The sequence below is a fragment of the Eleutherodactylus coqui genome, chromosome 8 (assembly GCF_035609145.1).
Source record: "Eleutherodactylus coqui strain aEleCoq1 chromosome 8, aEleCoq1.hap1, whole genome shotgun sequence".
NCBI lineage: Eukaryota > Metazoa > Chordata > Amphibia > Anura > Eleutherodactylidae > Eleutherodactylus > Eleutherodactylus coqui.
In genome coordinates, this window is record NC_089844.1 from 78,455,075 (window position 1) to 78,474,025 (window position 18,951).

Below are 18,951 nucleotides of genomic sequence, written 5' to 3' on the forward strand. Positions count from 1 at the left end.
ACAGACAGCCCATGCATGATATGTCTGAATGGGAAAATAATATTGTTGCTCTGTACAGGCGGATATATTTTATTTTTCCTTTTTATCTCATTGATTCTCCCATCTAGTTTGTTTTTATTATCACTCGTATTTTATTCTAGGTATTCCTACGTGGTCGTCCTGCTGAGGATGGCTTGTTCATCTGACTTTCTTGTATTGGGATCTGGAGTTATAGCTATTGTCAGAGGCGTAACTTGAAGATTTGGGGCCCCAATGCAAAATCTGTAACAGGGCCCCCCAACTATAATGCTTTATTCATACTACTAGGCTCCCTGTATGGAGAAGATGGGCCTTATGGGCCCCCTAAAGCTCCTGCGCCTGGGTGCAACCGCATCCCCTGCATTCCCTGTAGTTACACCCCTGGCTATTGTTGTGCAGTGCTACTGTATATCTTTGTACCCAGGGCCAACGTAGGCACCAGATAGTCCTCAGTAGATACTGACAGAGACAGGGGGTTCCCTCTTTTACCCATCGTACCCCTGCAATGTGATCACGAGGTCTTCATGGATTGCTATGGCACCCGGAAGCTTGAATATAGCCTCGGGGTCTTGTAACTGCGGTGGCCTATGAGGTTCGGCCTCTGGCTGAGGTTCATAGGTTTACTAATACACTGCCATACTGAAATATAATAGTTTATTAGAATTATAAAAATATGGTGATATTCAAGTCTCCTACTGGGAAAAATATAAAAAGTTCGAAAAGTATTTAAAAGAATAGTGAAAAAAAAGAAAACCGTCAACACCCCACCTTTCCCCCTTTACTATGAAAAAGAACCAAAACATATATGTGCTATCGCTGTGCTCATGATAACCCAGAGAAAAAAAGTTAGTACATTATTTAACCCACACAAATTAATGCATGTCATGAAAGAACATACAAAAAAATGGCAAAAACTGCTAATTCTGGCAATCTTGTCTTACAAAAACGGAATAGAAAGTGAGCAAAATGTTGCATGGATCAACAAATGGTACCATTAAAAGTATAAAACATTCCGCAAAGAAAACCCTCACATAGCACCGTTGACATAAAATGAAAATGTTAGGAGTCCTGAAGTGCAGCGATAAACAAAAACTATATATTTAGATATAAATATACCCTTCCAGCGCACGCATGTCCTATCTTTTGCAGGTGCAAGTATTTTGCGCCTGTAAAAACCGGACATGTGAACACTGCATAGAGAACCAAAAGTACTAATAGACGCGATTTTGTTTGCGCACATACAAAAATCGCTCGTTTGACTTCAGCCTTATTGTTTTATTAATTCTTTCAGTCTTCAATTAGTACCGTATTTTCTGGCGTATAAGACGACTGGGCGTATAAGACGATCAGCAACTGTTCCAGTTAAAATATAGAGTTTGTGATACCTGTCGTCTTATATGCCGGACTAACTACCAGTAAAAAAATAAATAAATCAATACCCACCTCCCGTGGCGTTCTGCGATGATCTGCGGTGCTGCTGCAGGCTGTCGCTTCCTCCTCCACGCCAACAGAGCATTGCTTTCTTGAATGCCCCGCCTCCATAAAGCTAATGCTCTGATTAGCTAACTCAATGCGGCGTCAGACAATGAAAACCAATGATATCATTCAATGATGTCATCGAATGGATGTGATTGGTTAACCCAGCGCTGTCTTTCATTGGCTGACGCCGCACAGAGTTAGCCAATCAAAGCATTAGTTTTTTGGAGGCGGGGCATTCAAGTCCCACATCCAGAAAGCAATGCTCTGTCTGCGTGGAGGAGGGAGCGACAGCCTGCAAAAGTGCTGCAGATCATCGCAGAATGCCGCAGGAGGTGAGTATTGAAATTTTTTTTTTCTACTGGTAGTTAGTCCGGCATATAAGATGACCCTCGACTTTTGAGAAGATTTTCCTGGGTTAAAAAGTCATCTTATACGCCCGAAAATATGGTATATTTGTAGAAGCTAATAAATATCAACCTTCATATGGAACATATAAAACAGAGCAGATTACACCCTGTGCGTTCCTGTTTGTTTTCGGTTTTATATATTACACCACAGAACAGGATGCTATCTCTTAGACGCAAGCAGCAGAGGAAACCAGCTCTAGTTATATGCTAGAACATTTGGTACAGGAAAGAGCAATCCTCTTCATGACTCAATAAAAAGTAGTCAATAAAATACAGTATTTCACTAATGCTCATAAAATTTCGACACATAATTCCCCTGAAATGTGCCTTTTATGTTTTATCAAAAAGAATGTCTAAGATTCTGTTCCTTTCCAAATAACGAGCAAAACATATCTACCGAAAAGGTACTTTATAGAATCCAGAAAAGTAGGGGTTAGCCCTGACTAGTCCTTTACCCCAGGGGCATGCACACAAAGCATTAGGGCCCCATAGCAAAACTCAGAAAAAGGGGGAAAATAAAGAGGAAACAGATGCTATGGTAACTAAGAATGTATATTCTTGTGGGTGTGTATATCCTCTATTAACCCTTTACAATCCACTGTCTGATATCTGAAGACATTCTGATTGAAGGCTGTACAGCTCTGATGTAGGAAGACATCCAGCTGGGTATTCTCACTGTATATTACTGGCCACTCTGTTGTAAGGGGCCTCTCTGGCATGTCACATACTGCAGTACTGGCTCTAGCCAGCAGATGGCGCCATTGTATAATGGCAGAAAGAGAAAGCCCCCTAGGAAACCCTGAATTCAAAATTGGATTGCAAAGGGTTAATATGTCTTCGGAAAGCTCAGAGCTTCATTTTCTTTGCTCTTCTGCTAAACGTCATAGAGTTAAACAATAAAATCATGGCTTTCTGTAGCTCTGAAGATACAGATATATACTATATTCATTGAAGTGACAGGGAGCTGTATAAATGTGTATGCTGTTAGTTCCACTTAGTGGTCGCCACACGCAGCTAGATATTAGTCACTCATTTTCATCAGAAGGGTCCCCAAACTTTGAGCTAAAAGTAAGCAGTACATATAATCCGAGCAAGATCAGTTCTTTATAGCTATGACTAATAGATAGAGTGTTCAAAATGGGGGATTCATTTTTTTAAAAAGACCCTCCGATCCTGGACAAACAAAGATGGCCGAATCACTTCTATAACTACCTGATACACACTGTGCATTAGTATTTATCAGTAGTCTAAGACACTACATGCTGCTCTGACTGGCCGGCACTGCTCTTGTGGGCAACGTTGGCCAATCAAAGCAGCATGTAGTGTCTTATACCATACCTGATGCATACTAATGCACAGTGTTCATCAGGTAGTCACAGAGGCCATTTTTCTTTGTCCGGGAACGGAGAATAACTTTAAGTCCAAAAGCCCCTAAGCTAGAAAAGTCCTTCAACAAATTCCCCAGATATTTACTTGTCCAATGAGACGTACTTTCCCTAAATGATACTCCCTAAATATAAATTAAAATGCTACAATTGTCATTCATCACATACTACATAACTGACTCATTGTCTTCAAAGACAGTGGGCTTGACAGTGAAGCTGAAAACCCTTAGTACCTTTGTAGAAGTTTTAGTCATTTTTTTAGAATATTCATAATTATTGATTTAATTTTTACTATTTTTTACTTTTTTTTATTCTGCTGTGGGTATTTGGACCTTGTTTTTCAATATTAAAAAGTCTTGTATAAATGTTGGCATGTAAGATAGTGGTATCCAGAAGAAAGTGGCATCACTGCCAGCAATGTAACGTGTCCTTGGGTGTTGGCTGGTCAGAGCATGATCCATGCAAGATACAACCAGAGATAGGTCACTATTTCGGAAAAGATTTAATTTTTGCTTCATTGCTGCATCTGAAAATCAGAATAAAACTGAATTAGGACATGTACAAATCAGAGAAAAAACATATTTTTGTGCCTTTGTAACATAGACAAACTAAAATAAAAATCAATAGGTACAGTTATGGATAATTAAAGGAAGCTAGGTGTAGAATGACTGGTCAAGATCCCAGACTGAGCAGAGAGGGGAGGTTTCTTATGGGGCAAGCTGCCTCATAGATAGAGCCACCCATCCTTTCCCATAGGTAATATTTAACATTTTGGACTATATAATACAAGGCATCTATCAAGCTCATAGTGATGGCCCTCGTCTGCCAAGTACAGAATGGTGTAGTGACCACTACTATGCTCTTGACAGTCATTCATACGTCTTTTGCCCCTAGCAACCAAATACTTTTTGCATTTCATTGACTGATCAAATCTAATAGGTTTCTGACTCTTTTTGGTCTACCTGTATAAAGAAAGCATTTCTAGAATAAATGAACTAATTACCGATTTGTACATAGTTCTCTCCATATTGTCCTTGAATGGTCCTTGAAAGTTGCCTCCAGATACCTATGCGTTGTCCTAAAACGGTTTTCGGATCAGACAGTGGTGTTTTAAATAATCCAGGCGCAATACAAGAAACTTTAACTCCAAAAGTCTTCATATCTCGCCTTAAAAAAGTAAAATAAAATTCATATTAAGGTTTAGAAAAAAGTAAAATAGAGTCCCGTTTCCCAAGGTCGAAATTTTTGTATTTTAGCACCCATATTCAAGATGTTCAGAAGCTGATACTACCACAAAGTTTTATTATAAACCAGCTGACCCTTCAGGACAGTCTACATAAAGGTACCCTATTTGCCAGAGTGGAATACCACAGTAATCAATGGCTCTTACCCTGCACTCAGTGTGATGGGTATTACATGGCTGTCTATTAATTTGAGAAGTATTTGGAAATATATTGTCACTTTCTCCCTATAGAAATAAACACATCCACTTGGTCAACCCATTAGTGCATATTTACGGGGAGGTCAGGGAAGATACTGTAGCTCTGTCTTCAACTAAACAATCTTAGAATCATAGAATGGTGGAGTTGGAAGGGTCCTCCGGGGTCATCAGGTCAAATCCCCTGCTCAGTGCAGGATCACCAAATCATTCCAGACAGATTTCTGTCCAACCTTTGATTGAAGACTTCCATTGAAGGAGAACTCACCGCCTCCTATGGTAACCTGTTCCACTCATTGATCACCCTCACTGTCAGAAAGTTTTTTCTAATATCTAATTTGTGTCTCCTCTCTTTCAGTTTCATCCCATTGCTTCTAGTCTTTCCTTGTACAAAAGAGAATAGGGCTGATCCCTCTGCACTGTGACAGCCCTTCAGATATTTGTAGACGGCTATTAAGTCTCCTCTCAGCCTTCTTTTTTGCAAGCTAAACATTCCCAGATGCTTTAACCGTCCTCATAGGACATGATTTGCAGACCCTTCACCATCTTGGTAACTCCTCTCTGAACTTGCTCCAGTTTGTCTATGTCTTTTTTAAAGTGGGGTGCCCAGAACTGGACACAGTATTCCAGATAGGCTCAGCTCCTGAACATGTGATATTTACATGCCGCATATGTACAACATTTTGCGCTAACCGCTTTCTTCCAACGACGTACATGGGAAAAAGGTTAAAGCAAGAAATGCTCTTTGCAAGCATTCACCACATTGGCCAAAAAGTTATTAAGCTGAACATGAATCTCAGAGGTCCCTAACAGAGTATATGAAAAATGGACTTTCTATTGCAGCAGATCCAGCTAATATAAATTCAACGTACCTCAAACTATCGTTAAATCCTTCAACTCCAAATTTAGATGAAAAATATCCTCCTCCACTGGCGGCAACTCTCCCACCAACACTAGATACATTCACAATCCTCCCTTTAGCTCTCTTAATCAAGGGCAGCACGGATAACGTGACGTGTATTAATCCTAATAGATTAACTGCTATCGGTTCTCTAATATCGTCAATGGTCAGCCAGTCAATCGGAGCGAGAGTGCCCATTATCCCTGCATTGTTCACCAGTCCCCAAAGACCTAAAAAGGTAGAAAAGAAAAGGAATAGGACTGAAATACGCGAGTATATCTATAATGTAATGTTATTAGAATTGTAATGTCAACATGCAGGTAATCACACAAAAATCTACAGATGTGAGTAATTTACAATCTGCCACAATTAACCAATTAAACATACATGCAGTACATGCTATAACAATTTGATTGAAAGGGGACTCGTCCCTTCTCCAGACACTTATATTCCTCATGAAGTAACAATTCTGGAACACCTTTCATTACAACTGCTTTGTATCATTCCTCTATTATCCCTACTGCAAACTTGTAAAATTGACAGCTGGATGTTACCAGTTGGGGGGGGGGGGGGAGTGGGGTGTTTGTGCACACTCTCACACTGTCCAATCAGTGTAGCAGGATCAAACTATTTTGGAACACACCCCTTTTGACAAGGAGAATAGTAACGCCCAGTTGTCAAATTGTTCATAAATTTCTAGGGGAAATAACCACAGCAGAGGATTATAAGAAAATATGGCTAAACAAGGGCACAACTATAGGGGATGCGGAGGTTGCGGTTGCTCCCGCCATAAGGCCTCTCTTCTCCATTTAGTAAGCCAAGTAGTATGAATAAAGCATTATAGTTGGGGGCCCTGTTACAAATTTTGCATTGGGGCCCAGAAGCTTCAAGTTACGCCTCTGTGCCCAAGCATTGTTATTCCATAGGGAAAGCTAGCATTCACTATTACAGACAAATCAGGAAAGGTGACGGGTCCTCTTTAAAATTAATTTACATAAAAATGGGAAAACCCTCTATGGAAATACCATTCATAGAGACAGTTATGGAGCCTAGATTTTCAGAGACTGTTCCCAGTTGTGTAGCTATAATGGTTCAGGGGTTTTAGTTACTCCCTTGTTGTTCTGTGGTAATGAGGACAGCAACCAGAGAGAGAGACGCATTTTTATTTTCTCTATGGGACCCCATCTCCTCTACTTCACTTCCCAGGTATGGATAGGGGTATCTTATGCCCACTAGAGAAAAATTATTTTGAGCACCTACCGTACAGCTGTTAATCATCATTAACCCTTTCCAATCCAATTTGTATCCTGGTTTTCCTAGGGGGCTTACTCTTTTTCTGCAGTTATGCAACTGCGCAATCTGCTGGCTAAAGCCAGTCATGCATTAGGTAACTCATTGGATAGGCTCTGACAGCAGAAAGGCTGGCAATATACAGTAAGAGAACCCCGACGGACATATTCCAACATCGAAGCCGTGCAGCCTTAAATCATAATGTCTTTAGACGTCAGACAGTGGATTGGAAAGGGTTAACTTTAGTTATGTCGTAGTTAGAGTTGAGTGAGCCTACTCAGTAAAGGCAAACACTCGCGTGAGCATCACTCTTCTCGAGTATCTGCATGCTCGTCCGAGCAAATGGGGGAGCGCGGGTGATCTCTCTCACTCTCCCACCCGCTCCACTCCGTCACCCCCCCCTCATTTGCTCAGATGAGTATGCAGATACTCGAGAAGTGCGATGCTCGCTCGAGTATCTGCCTTTACTGAACGTGCTCGCTCATCTCTAGTCGGAGTACATTTGGTCATTATTGCACATGTCATATTATCAATTAGCTTTGATGAGCAAACTTTTAAAAAGTTTTGTTCGCCTGGTTTGCTGAACTTTTGCAAAAAGTTCTGGTCGTTCGGAATTATTTCGAACTGATCCTCAAGTGCACTCAAACCCATAAAACTGGTGTATAATGTTGTCTAAGAGACATAAAAGCCCTGCATAACCCTCTGAGAGCATTATAAAGGGCTTTTATGGTTCTTAGACAGTGTTATACACCAGTGTTGAGCACTAGCGTTTAGCAAACTGAACCAGTAGAACCCTGCTTCGAATTGAACTTTGCAAAAAGCTCAGTTCGGGCTTGTGTCAAACTTTTAGTAAAGTTCAACCCAAAACAGGGTTCTACTGGTTCATTTTGCTCAACACTATCCATTAGAATTAATAAGTTATTTTTTAAATAATCCAAAAAGTTATATTTTGAGCATCATCAATTTGCTCCAGTGTTGCAGGTCTGACTCTTTACTTTCTTGAACAAAACTTTCGGAAATTTTTCCATGTAACAGAATTCAAACCCACCTTTTTCTCCAACTTCATCTTTAACCCACTTAGCAACTCTTTTTACATTGTCATCATCGGTCACATCCAATCGTATAATCTTAACTCGAGTTGATGTATCCTGCTGTAAAGCAGCTGCTCCAGATTCAGTAAGACAAGTTGCCAGAACTCTGAACCCTTTCTTGTCAAATGTGCGGGCGGCAAGGTTGCCGAATCCAGAGTCACATCCGGTGATCAAGACATGCTTGTCTTCAATGTTGCTAATTTTTAGACCATCCCTTATTTTCCACCACAGATAAAGCAGAACTCCACAAAGCAGCACATACAGAAACATCTTCTAGCATGTCTTTGTTTATTGCTTCCTAAAATAATACAAAAGGGTTTGAAAGATTTGGAGGATAATTAATTTACAATGCAGCCGATATATCATACAAATGCTCCGATATTGGTTTGAAGTCACCTGTCTTTCAGAAAGGGGTATTTAAAAAAAACTTTTAAATCAACATTCACGGAAAATATTTTCCTTTACGCCTTATTTACACGGGCCAGTGTGATTTTGGTCAACAAGGAACAGACCAATTTCACTACATGTTTATGTGTATTTTATATCAGTTTGAGATTTTGACTTGCGAATGTCATCTGAGTGCAATCCATTCTTCACATGTGTGAAAAACAACGGAAGATGGCCCAATTGATGCAATTTAAAACTCCCTTTGAAGTCAACGGGAGTGTGAACCCCCCAAAACATACTTGCATGTCATGTGAGTACATTCTGTTATGTTAATTCACCCACTGACTTAAATGAGCGATCTGGTCTGAGAATCTCCCCAGCCTGGTATATGCTGCAATTTTTCTTTTTAATGACCATTGGTCCTTGAAAGAAAAATCCCACATATGAATACACACATTGCCTTTAATGAGTCCGCGTTCTATCCTTTTTAGGGCTCAGTCATAAAGCGTTTTTCCCCGCATGTATAGGTCAGAAAACAAAATGTCTCTTTTAGAACCAATGCTTTCCATTCTGGCTGTGATTGGTCAAAGCGCTCAGCCAATCAGAGGCAGCGTTTCCTGGAGGCGGGTATTTTTCAATCCACAGCCAGAAGAAAATTAAGAAGAACAGTGCCGGGAGGAGACCAAGGAGAAGATGCAGCAGAGCCCCGGACACCGCTTCTAGGTGATGTTTTTTTCTCAGCATCTAGGGCTTATTTTTGGGGAAGGGTTAATATTTCAAGCCCCCCCCCCTCTTACCCTGAAAATCCCTGTGGGGGTTCCCTTCATCTTATTGTTTTCAATGGGTCTGCAGCAGCACCGGCCCCATTAAATGCAATGGGACAGCATTGCGCTCCTCTGCCCCTCATCACTGAACACTGTCACAGCCGCAGCAGGGAAGAGTGATCTTGTCCTATCGCTTTCAATGGGGCCAACTATATGTGCGACTTTTAGGATTGTCTGACCGCACAACAAGTGTGAATAAAAAACGCATCTACCACTTAGGTCACGCATTTTTTTATACATGTGTTTTGCATTTTGTTTTCACGGACCTATACATCCATGAAGAAAACGCTCACCTGACGGAGCCCTTAAACTCGGACAGAATTTGGACATTAAAACCATCTGGATAAGTTGTGCCCTATGACACCTCTCTACTGTTGTCCTGTACTGAATTAGTCTTTAATTTCATGGTTAATCACTTTTTAATCCCTTAATGACCAGCAAGATGGCAACCCTGAATTTTTCTTTTTTCTGAACAATTTATCCAAAAACCACGGACAGTCAACAATTTTTACATACAAATTGGAGAACCATACTGAATGATAAAGATTATAGGAGATACATGTTTATAGGGTAGATAAATGATATATTCTCATTACTAGCCTTTACTGTGAGCTGTCAAATCATGATAGTTACAGTCATTGAACCTGCTGTAGTACCACCAGCCTCAAAAAAATCACGGACGCATCTACTTTTTTCCCGAGACACTGGAAAATGTCTCCTATTTTTATGGGCTCTCCAGGAAATTATTCACACGAGTGTATGTCGGTTCACGGCCGGCCGATATATGCTGCACTGGCTTGGCGTGTATGCCGTCGGGCAAGGGAAGACAGCTCATCTCCTCTCTCCTACCCTATAACTGTTTGCAGTGGGAGGGGGCGGGATGGGAGCGGAGCTAAGCTCCCGCCCACTACTCACAGCCAGCAATTGGAGTGGGCGGGGTGGGTGGAGCTTAGCTCCACCCAGACCCCACCCCCTCCCATTGCAAACAGCAAGGCACGGAGAGGAGAAGAGAAGGGGGAGGGAGTTTAGCAGTCACGCTGCTAAACTTCCTCCCACCTCCCTTCTCCAGCTGCTGTCATTGGCTCCCATAGAAGTCTATGGCAGCGGCCGTAGTCAGGCCAGAAGAGATAGTTCCAGAACTATCCTTTCTCTCTGACGTAAAAGCGCCCGACCGGATGCTTTTACACCGGGTGAATACGCCTGTGTGATCTGATGCATTGGAATCCAATGCATCAGATCATAGCGTATATCGACCTGCTGTGAAAATGGGGGCCAATATACAGTCATGTGAATAAGCCCTAGCGCCTTGATCCCAACTGTCGCACAGGGGATAAAAATCTCATTTCTAATTTTAGGGATTTTTATGTGATTAAATATGACATTTTTGAATTTGAAAAAAGGTACCATATATTTTTGCATTTCACATGCATTAAGTGCTCAAGGTTTCTAAAGAAGCTCATGCTATTTGGTAAGCAAAGACTCTACTACATGAACTGTAATTCAGGATTGACTTTGAGGAGCAGGCTCACTGGTGTAATTACAGGGGATGCAGGGGATGCGGTTGCACCCGGGCCCAGGAGTCATAGGGGGCCCATAAGGCCTCTCTTCTCCATATAGGGAGCCCAGTACTATGAATAAAGCATTATAGTTGGGGACCCTGTTACTGATTTTGCATTGGGGGCAAGGAGCTTCAGATTACGCCTCTGAGCAGGTGTCTTATCCCGCAGGGCTACCCATGAAAAACTACCTCTTATAAGTAATGGAAAATCTGATTAGGCCCAAAGGTTACTGTAGGCCACTATAGAGTTTAAAGGGGTTGTCACTCGAGATTAACTCGTCACCCACCTGCAGGATTAATGATGTGGCTGTCGATGGTATATCAACGTTGGGACCCTTAATGATTGTAAGAAGAGGGATTCTGAGTGTCTCAGAATGAATGGAGCAAATGGGAACAGAAGCACAGTGCTGCTCCATTCATTTCTATAGGACTGTAGGAGACAGCTGAGTACAAGCTCTTGGCACTGTCTGTGAGTCCCGTAGAGATGAATGGAGTGGTATTGTGCATGCGGTGATTACAGCTCTATTCATCAGGTCTACTGTAAAGCTTGAAGGACAGTCAAGAGACAAAGCCTCATGGAATCTGGGGAAGAATAGGTTAATAAAGATTGAGGGATGTTGGTTACCAAGTATGTGGAGGTCATTACAGGGATAGAGGTGATGAAAGAATATGGATCCTCTCTGGTGATGGAGAAGCTAACAACAGTAGTGGATTGGCTGAATGAAAATGGCAGGAGCCAAACCTTGGTTGTCAAGCAAAATCAGGTGGCTGGGCAGCAGAAAGTGATTGACTAAGAGAAGCGGGCAGGAGGAAGTAGTGGTTGATATAGGGGAGACGCTGAGGTAAGGGGCTGTCATCAGCAAGAAAGCAGCATCCCACCCTCCCTCCCTAAGGTTGTCTTGGTAATATTTAATGGGGGATTGTCGCCCGCCTGAGGCGGGTGGACAGGAAAACTTGGGGAGAATTTGGTGGTGGTAGACTTGTGTATGTATGACAGAGTTTACATGTGTGTGTTATGCTTATTTGTTGATTCATTTATGCCATTGTTTGGTAACGCCATTAAATAAACACTGCGGCCTTTTTTATCCAATACTGGTGTCTTTGTCTCTTATTTAGAAGGATATCTTAAGGAATGTAGAGTTAAAGAATAAGATTCCATGTTCTTGTGATTGGCTGGGGGTACCAGAGATTAGAGCCCCTCCGATCAGACACTTATCAGTTGGATAAGTAATACATTATTTTCTTGGGACAGCCCCTTTAATCCCTTCAGAGCTTATTTACACGAGCATATATTGGCCAGCGTTTTCATGGCCGGCCGATATACACTACCATGTGATGCACAGGCTTGGCGTATATGCCTTCCCTTCCCCTCACCGGCTCACCTGCTCTCCAGCTGTTTGCAATGGGATTAGGTGGGATGGGGGGTGGAGCTAAGCTCCAGCCTACTCCCCGCCCATTGTCCGCAGCCAGCAATAGTAGGGGGCAGAGCTTACTCTGCCCCTATCTCGCCCCCTCCCATTTGCAAACAGCATCAAGGAGCGGAGAGGAGAAGAGAAGAGAAGGGGAGGGAGTTTAGCAGTCATGCTGCTAAACATCCTCCCACCTCCATTGGCTCTATAGTTTCCAGCCGGGCGCTTTTACGTTGTGGGAATACTCCTGTGTGATCTGATGCATTGGAATCCAGTGCATCAGATGGTAATGTATATCAGCCGGCCGTAAAAAATGCCAGCCAATATACGCTATGTGAATAAGCTCTAAGGACTAGGCATGCTAAATATACAGCACTTGGTCCTGAGCTTTAATCCCGGCCTATTGTCACTACAGAGGGCTGTTTTCCCTTGTAATCTGAGCTATGGATGCCCCAGCTACAGTGGAAAAGTATGATATTTAAAAAAAAAAATAAAAAAAAATTGAATGACTCCCAAAGGTCTTATATATGACGTCATGGGAGACATAGATGGTAAAAGAAATAGTTACAAAAAGAAGTAAAAAAAGTTACAGAATGAAATAAATATGTATATATAAAAAAGAAAACAACCACCGCCGTATGCGCGCTGTAATCCAAAACTATATAAATTACATATCAATACGTCCAAAACAGAATGAGGAACCTATTCCCATACTTTATTTTAGCGTAAATATACTAATTTTAAAAATTAAAAGTATATATTTTTAAAGCTTTTTACCCTCAATAAAATAAAAAAATGGAGAGAAAAAAATCCATGAAAAAACTATATATAAAAATCGCCCTATAGGTCACGGGAAAAAATGCTGCAAAAATAGATTTAGTAGCTGAAAAAAAATAGGGCAGTAAAATCACCACATGGGTAGAATCTCTAAAAAGTGTCTAGCCCTTTAGGACTAAAACAGCGTGGTCCCTAAGGGGTTAAGCAATATAGCAATACATTAATGCAATGTCTATGGTGCAAGAAATGCTTAAAGGGCTCAAAAAGAGGTTGTAGACTATGGGGGCTCCAGCTCACAAACTGTTCTTCTGTCCTGCCTCATGTAAAGTCTTCTCTCTGTTGTTGGCTAAGACATAGAAGGTGAGTTAGGCAATGAAGTACAACGTGAAGCAACATTTTCTAAGACTTCCAATTAGGTATATTCATCCAGTACAGGACAGACGTTACACCGCAGATTTCCCTCGTGTGATGAAAAAGACTTCAAAACTACAAAGCAAATTGCACAATAAGACACAAGAATAAGAGTTTCAACACAATTGAAGTGTAAAACAGGAGCCTGTAAGAACTGGGAGCGTAACTAGAAAACGGGCATAATACATAGTATCTTATTACTAGGAAATTCCTGTGATTTTCAATCTGATAATCCAGAATGTCTGATAATCCAAAAGCACTTGCACAGAATGCAAAGTAATCTATAATTTTAAATAACGCAAAAGACTGAGCAGATACAACCAATTGTGAGCTGTGCTAGGGCCCTTGTACACAAATCAATTGTTAGGCGTAGAAGCACTCCACAGTCGTCCCAGCGATGATCATTCCCATGCTTTTACACAGGATGGATCATCCTCAGTAATGGAAGTGGAGCAGGTCGGGGATTGTTCGGGTTTAAGCCCCATTTACATGCAACGATTATCGCTCAAAATTTGTTCGAACCATGGCTTTTGAGCGATATTCCTAGTCTGTAAACGCTTCTGTCTTTCACTCTTCGGCTGAACAATGATTTTTAGGTGAGCATAAAATCCATCCTTCAGCCGAAGAGAGATAGCAGGGACTGCAACCTGCGCTCTCCATGGGAGCAGCTGATTACATCTTATTCAGCTGACAGCCCAGGCGAAGACAATGCAGCTGAATTCAAAGTCCAGACCATATGCTGGGATTTGCAAACAGCTGCTGGAAGATCAGTGGCACGCAAATGAAGCGGATAAAGTGCTAATGGACATTAGTGTCCATTATTATGCAAAATAATTGCTAGAACTGTCAATCTTTTAATCATTTGAAAGATTGTCTTTGCGTGTAAATGAGCCTCCATTCGCAGTAAGCAGGCATTTTTCCATAGATGAATGATTGCCTGTTTTCTGAGGCTCATCTTTATTTGATTTTTCTGCCTGCATGATTAGAACAATGAATGATAATTCAAGTTGTGCAGGCATTTACATTGAATGATTAGTGTTCAGATTCCCACAATCTAAACGATAATCAGTCCTTGTAAAAGGGCCTTGGACCTCCTTCACACGAGCGTAGGCATAATCTCGCTCGCCAGAGGAGGATGTGATTGCGCTCTGAATGGAGCCCGATCCTGTCATCTGACGAGCGGATCCATGCTACTTACTGATCTTTGCCCAACTATGCTCTGTTCACATCGGTGTGGGAGACGCCCATGCTATGTTTGAACAGGCAGGGCATTCTTATGAGTAGGTGGGCCTACTAATTATTCTTCATTGTTATCAATCAACACCACAAAATTGCGCTGTGAATAACGCAATTTCAATTGGGACAAAGAACCTGTTACATGCAGATTCATTATGGATTTACTGTGGATTTTCTACGGATTTCACCCTGCTGTTTTAAAAAGAGTGAAAACTGCAGTGAGAATCTTCAGCAAAAATTGGCATGCTGAGATATAAAATCTGCATTACGGGTTACTTTCTGCTGCAGATGTTTTACAAAAAGTTTTGATGAACTTTGAAGAATCTCTTCCCCTTACTGGTACTGTAATATGATGCTTATTTCCTTTACTCAAATCAGTGGCAGAAAGTCCTCAGCATATTCACACCATGTGAACACTCTCAGATAAGCGCATTTTTAATGCTCTTTCAGATGAACGTATTTGCACACGTATTTGCGCATGAAAAATATATGCAGGCAATACACAGAAAATAGAACCCATTGATGTTAATGTGTCCGTTCTTCATTAACGTTTTTTGCAGGCACATTTTTAACGCATGCAAAGAAATAGGACCAGCTGTATTTTCCTGCATAATTGTGCACCTAGGGCCCCATAGACGTCTACAGGAGGTGTGCAAATGTGCAATACACTGTGCAATTCTGTGGGAAAAAGTACCCATTTAGACCTCATTAGGCTAAATAGCCTTTTATATCAGCATGGGGGTGTCATGTGCGCTAAGGCTTCGTTCACACAAGCGTTGCTTTGCATGTGCGTGTGTGTGCACAAATCCGTGAGTCCACGCATATGCCAAAGCACGCATGAATGATGCTGCGTGCCTATTGCCATCAATGGTGTCGTTGAAAGCAATAGGATGCCGGCACCCCCCCTCAGTGATTTTTCTGGGAAGGGCTTTAAATATAAGCCCTTCCCTGAAAAATCATTCCTAACTGTAGTGAAACATTTTTTGAAAATCTATACTTACCTCTCCACCGCTTTCGGGGCTCAGATGCATCTAGCCACTTGTTTCCCTGCACTGTAATCAAGTTCTTTCAGTAGGCTGCCAATCACAGGTAGCACTCAGCCATTCATTAAATGACAGCTGAGCGCTGCCTGTGATTGGTCACAGCGCTCAGCCAATCACAGGCAGCGCTCGGCCATTCATTTATACTTTTTTTGTGCAGTTATCTAGAATATTTGATAATTCAGTATATCAGAGCCTATAAAAGTCATATTAAAGTATGCTGTAGATTGTAAAATATGTTCCATCAAAGAATGCGCTGGCTCGATACTATCAAAGCCGACACCAACATGCAAATGATTGAACTGAAAGAAGCAGCACAAAACAGAACCGCATGGAGAGACCTGATCCGTAAATTGTCTGAGAGTTGCCCTGAGTAAATGGATAAAGAGAGAGATATATATGTTTATAAAAAGGAGAGAAAGGCACACTTTTTTTAGATAGATAGATATGAGATAGATAGATAGATATGAGATAGATAGATATGAGATAGATATGAGATACATAGATATATATGAGATAGATAGATATGAGATAGATAGATAGATAGATATGAGATAGATAGATAGATAGATATGAGATAGATAGATAGATATGAGATAGATAGATAGATAGATAGATAGATAGATAGATAGATAGATAGATAGATAGATAGATAGATAGATATGAGATAGATAGATATGAGAAATAAATAGATAGATATGAGATAGATAGATAGATAGATAGATATGAGATAGATAGATAGATAGATAGATATGAGATAAATAGATAGATAGATAGATATGAGATAGATAGATAGATAAATAGATAGATAGATATGAGATAGATAGATAGATAGATAGATAGATAGATAGATAGATAGATATGAGATAGATAGATAGATAGATAGATAGATGGATAGATAGATAGATAGTGTTATCAGAGCTAATAGAGCTCCTCTTACGTTCACTGCATGGTCCAAATTGTTATTGAGAAGTTTTGTGCACAAAAGGTAACAGATTAACACAATGCTCTGTATCATGCCCGTACACTTCTGATTTATTAAAAGGAATACAATCGCTTTTACGGACAAGCGTTACATCACAAAATAGGCATATACAAAAAGAGTTATTGTGCTTATACAGGATTGGTTAGTCCCAGGATATAATAATTCACACGTTAGTAAAGTATCAAAAGTGAAAGAATTTGGAGAAGGCATATAGCGTTATCAGTAAATGAGAAGCTTATCCAATCAGAATGTACAACTACTCTGTGGGAAACATGAGGGGGAGGAAGATACAAGGACCTAAGACATTCTGAACAAGCTTGTATATGAACACGTTTAACTGTTTAACTGCTACCTTTTACTAAAAGAGTAGATATAACAGTATATATATATATATATATATATATATATATATATATATATATATATATATATATTTATCTAAGCTGATATAAGAGACACAAGACAAGATAATAAATGATATATAGCATACAAATATCATTACTACAACAATAGATAGATAATTATTAGAGATAGATGAGATAGATAGATAGATAGATAGATAATTAGAGATAGATAGGAAATAGATATATAAGATAGATAGAATGGATAGATAGATATGAGATAAATAGATAAATATAGATAGATATAGATATTAAATTGAATTGGTGGACTCCCTTTTACCCAATATGTATAGGTTGGGGGCTATGGGCCCTCTCTGGCTCAGGGCCCGCTGGGGGATTTTCATCTTCCCTATGTGCCAGTCGGAACCTGGATAGATAGATCTCCAGTATTTCTGATCAGCAGCCTGCTAGGCTTTGTATAAGGTATAACTTGTTAATACTCACATGAAGTTACAGATGGAGTTCAGAAGACAAGTTCTCCTTTCTGCAGGCAACTTCCTTCTGAGTTCTGCGGAAGTATTAAACTAGTTATATGCTGTTTGCAGGAGGCAGTGACAGAAGTAGCTTAGGTCAGGACAATGTGTGATCAGCGGTGACAGGTACATTACTTTACATCATAATAGTTACTAACAGGCTCTGCCCATTAATCATCGCAGCCTATTTATATCTATGCAAATCACTGATTTGTACACTCTCTGACAAAACGATAATGCATCCAGAAATGTCTGTCACCGTGGCAGAAAAGTCCCTTTGTTAATAACTAGGTATCACTGAAAGGACCATTTATTATAAAACATAACTTTTAATATACAAGGTCACACACTAATTAAAATGCTTGAAAGACTTCTTATATGTTTTTTACCTTTAGGTTATCAGGAAAAACAATTATTTATTATTTTCATTCATTCCCCCTCTCATATAGTGCTGCAGTGATGGCCATTCCATGCATATCACTCAACCTGTCCTTTCATTAATAGGGTAGCTCAGATCATACTTTGATATACTGACTTTTCAGGAAGGTCCATCCCGTCTTTGTAATAAATTATTATGGGATGGTGTATTGTATGTGTACCCCAGACTATATATTTTAGCTGGCAGTACACTTGTCAGTGTGTCGCATGAGTACAGTAACACGGATTCACAATTGTAGAATAACCAGATTAGAGTCTCTGTGGCCATCCCACATGCTATGGTAACCTCTGTCAGGGTTGTCAGCCCCCGGAGTCCCAAGTTGCATGTGGTATATGGGATGGCTTTACTTATAGTGCCTCTGATAGAACAGGTATGATGTAATATTTCAGACATTCATCTGGCTTGGGAACAATGATGATATTTTAATTCCAGAGCTGACGAGTGGTTTGAACATGAGCTCACATTCATTAATATTACATTATGCTCTCATCCCCATGATATTATGCATCAGGTTTAGTAACCTTTATTTCCTCTGATCTCTCGCTATCTCTCATGTGTCAGCTCAATTGATAAATCTAGGTCTGAGCTATTCCCTATAGGGTAGGTTGCACTTGATTGGGTGTCTGTATTGTCTAAGCCCTATGATGGCTATTTTTCAATTACCTCTCTATCTCAATGGCGTCAGATGTCTATTTGTGACCCTTACTGAACTGCAGGTTTAATTACAGGTGCTAGATATGCTCTTTCCCAAACTCCCCATTCCCCCATCAACGTGTTTCCAAAGCTTAATTTCTAATGCTGTTTCCTCTGGATGGAGTATAGAGGTAAGTATTAAACAGCCCTTACGGCTGTGATAGATTGGACGGAGATGGTTAGTCAGGTGCAGACATGGGCTTAAGGATGTGTATCCCTGCCTACCCTTCACTTGGGGATTGTCTTTACTGCTCCAATGAGCATCCGGTATACGTCCACTCCTCACTGCTAAGGTATCATGATGTTAGG

At 40.6% G+C, this 18,951-nt stretch overlaps 1 protein-coding gene across 1 annotated transcript; it reads right to left on the reverse strand.

The window, feature by feature from the left end:
* Positions 1 to 1,827: 1,827 nt before the first annotated feature.
* LOC136576549 (dehydrogenase/reductase SDR family member 9-like) lies at positions 1,828 to 17,602 on the reverse strand. The gene is made up of 5 exons (XM_066575909.1): positions 17,482 to 17,602; positions 7,967 to 8,307; positions 5,600 to 5,858; positions 4,293 to 4,456; positions 1,828 to 3,815 (listed from the first exon to the last, which is right to left on the reverse strand). The coding sequence occupies exons 2-5, from the start codon at positions 8,277 to 8,279 to the stop codon at positions 3,598 to 3,600; spliced, it is 954 nt and encodes a 317-aa protein (XP_066432006.1). The 5' UTR covers positions 8,280 to 8,307; positions 17,482 to 17,602; the 3' UTR covers positions 1,828 to 3,597.
* Between the last annotated feature and the right edge of the window lie 1,349 nt (positions 17,603 to 18,951).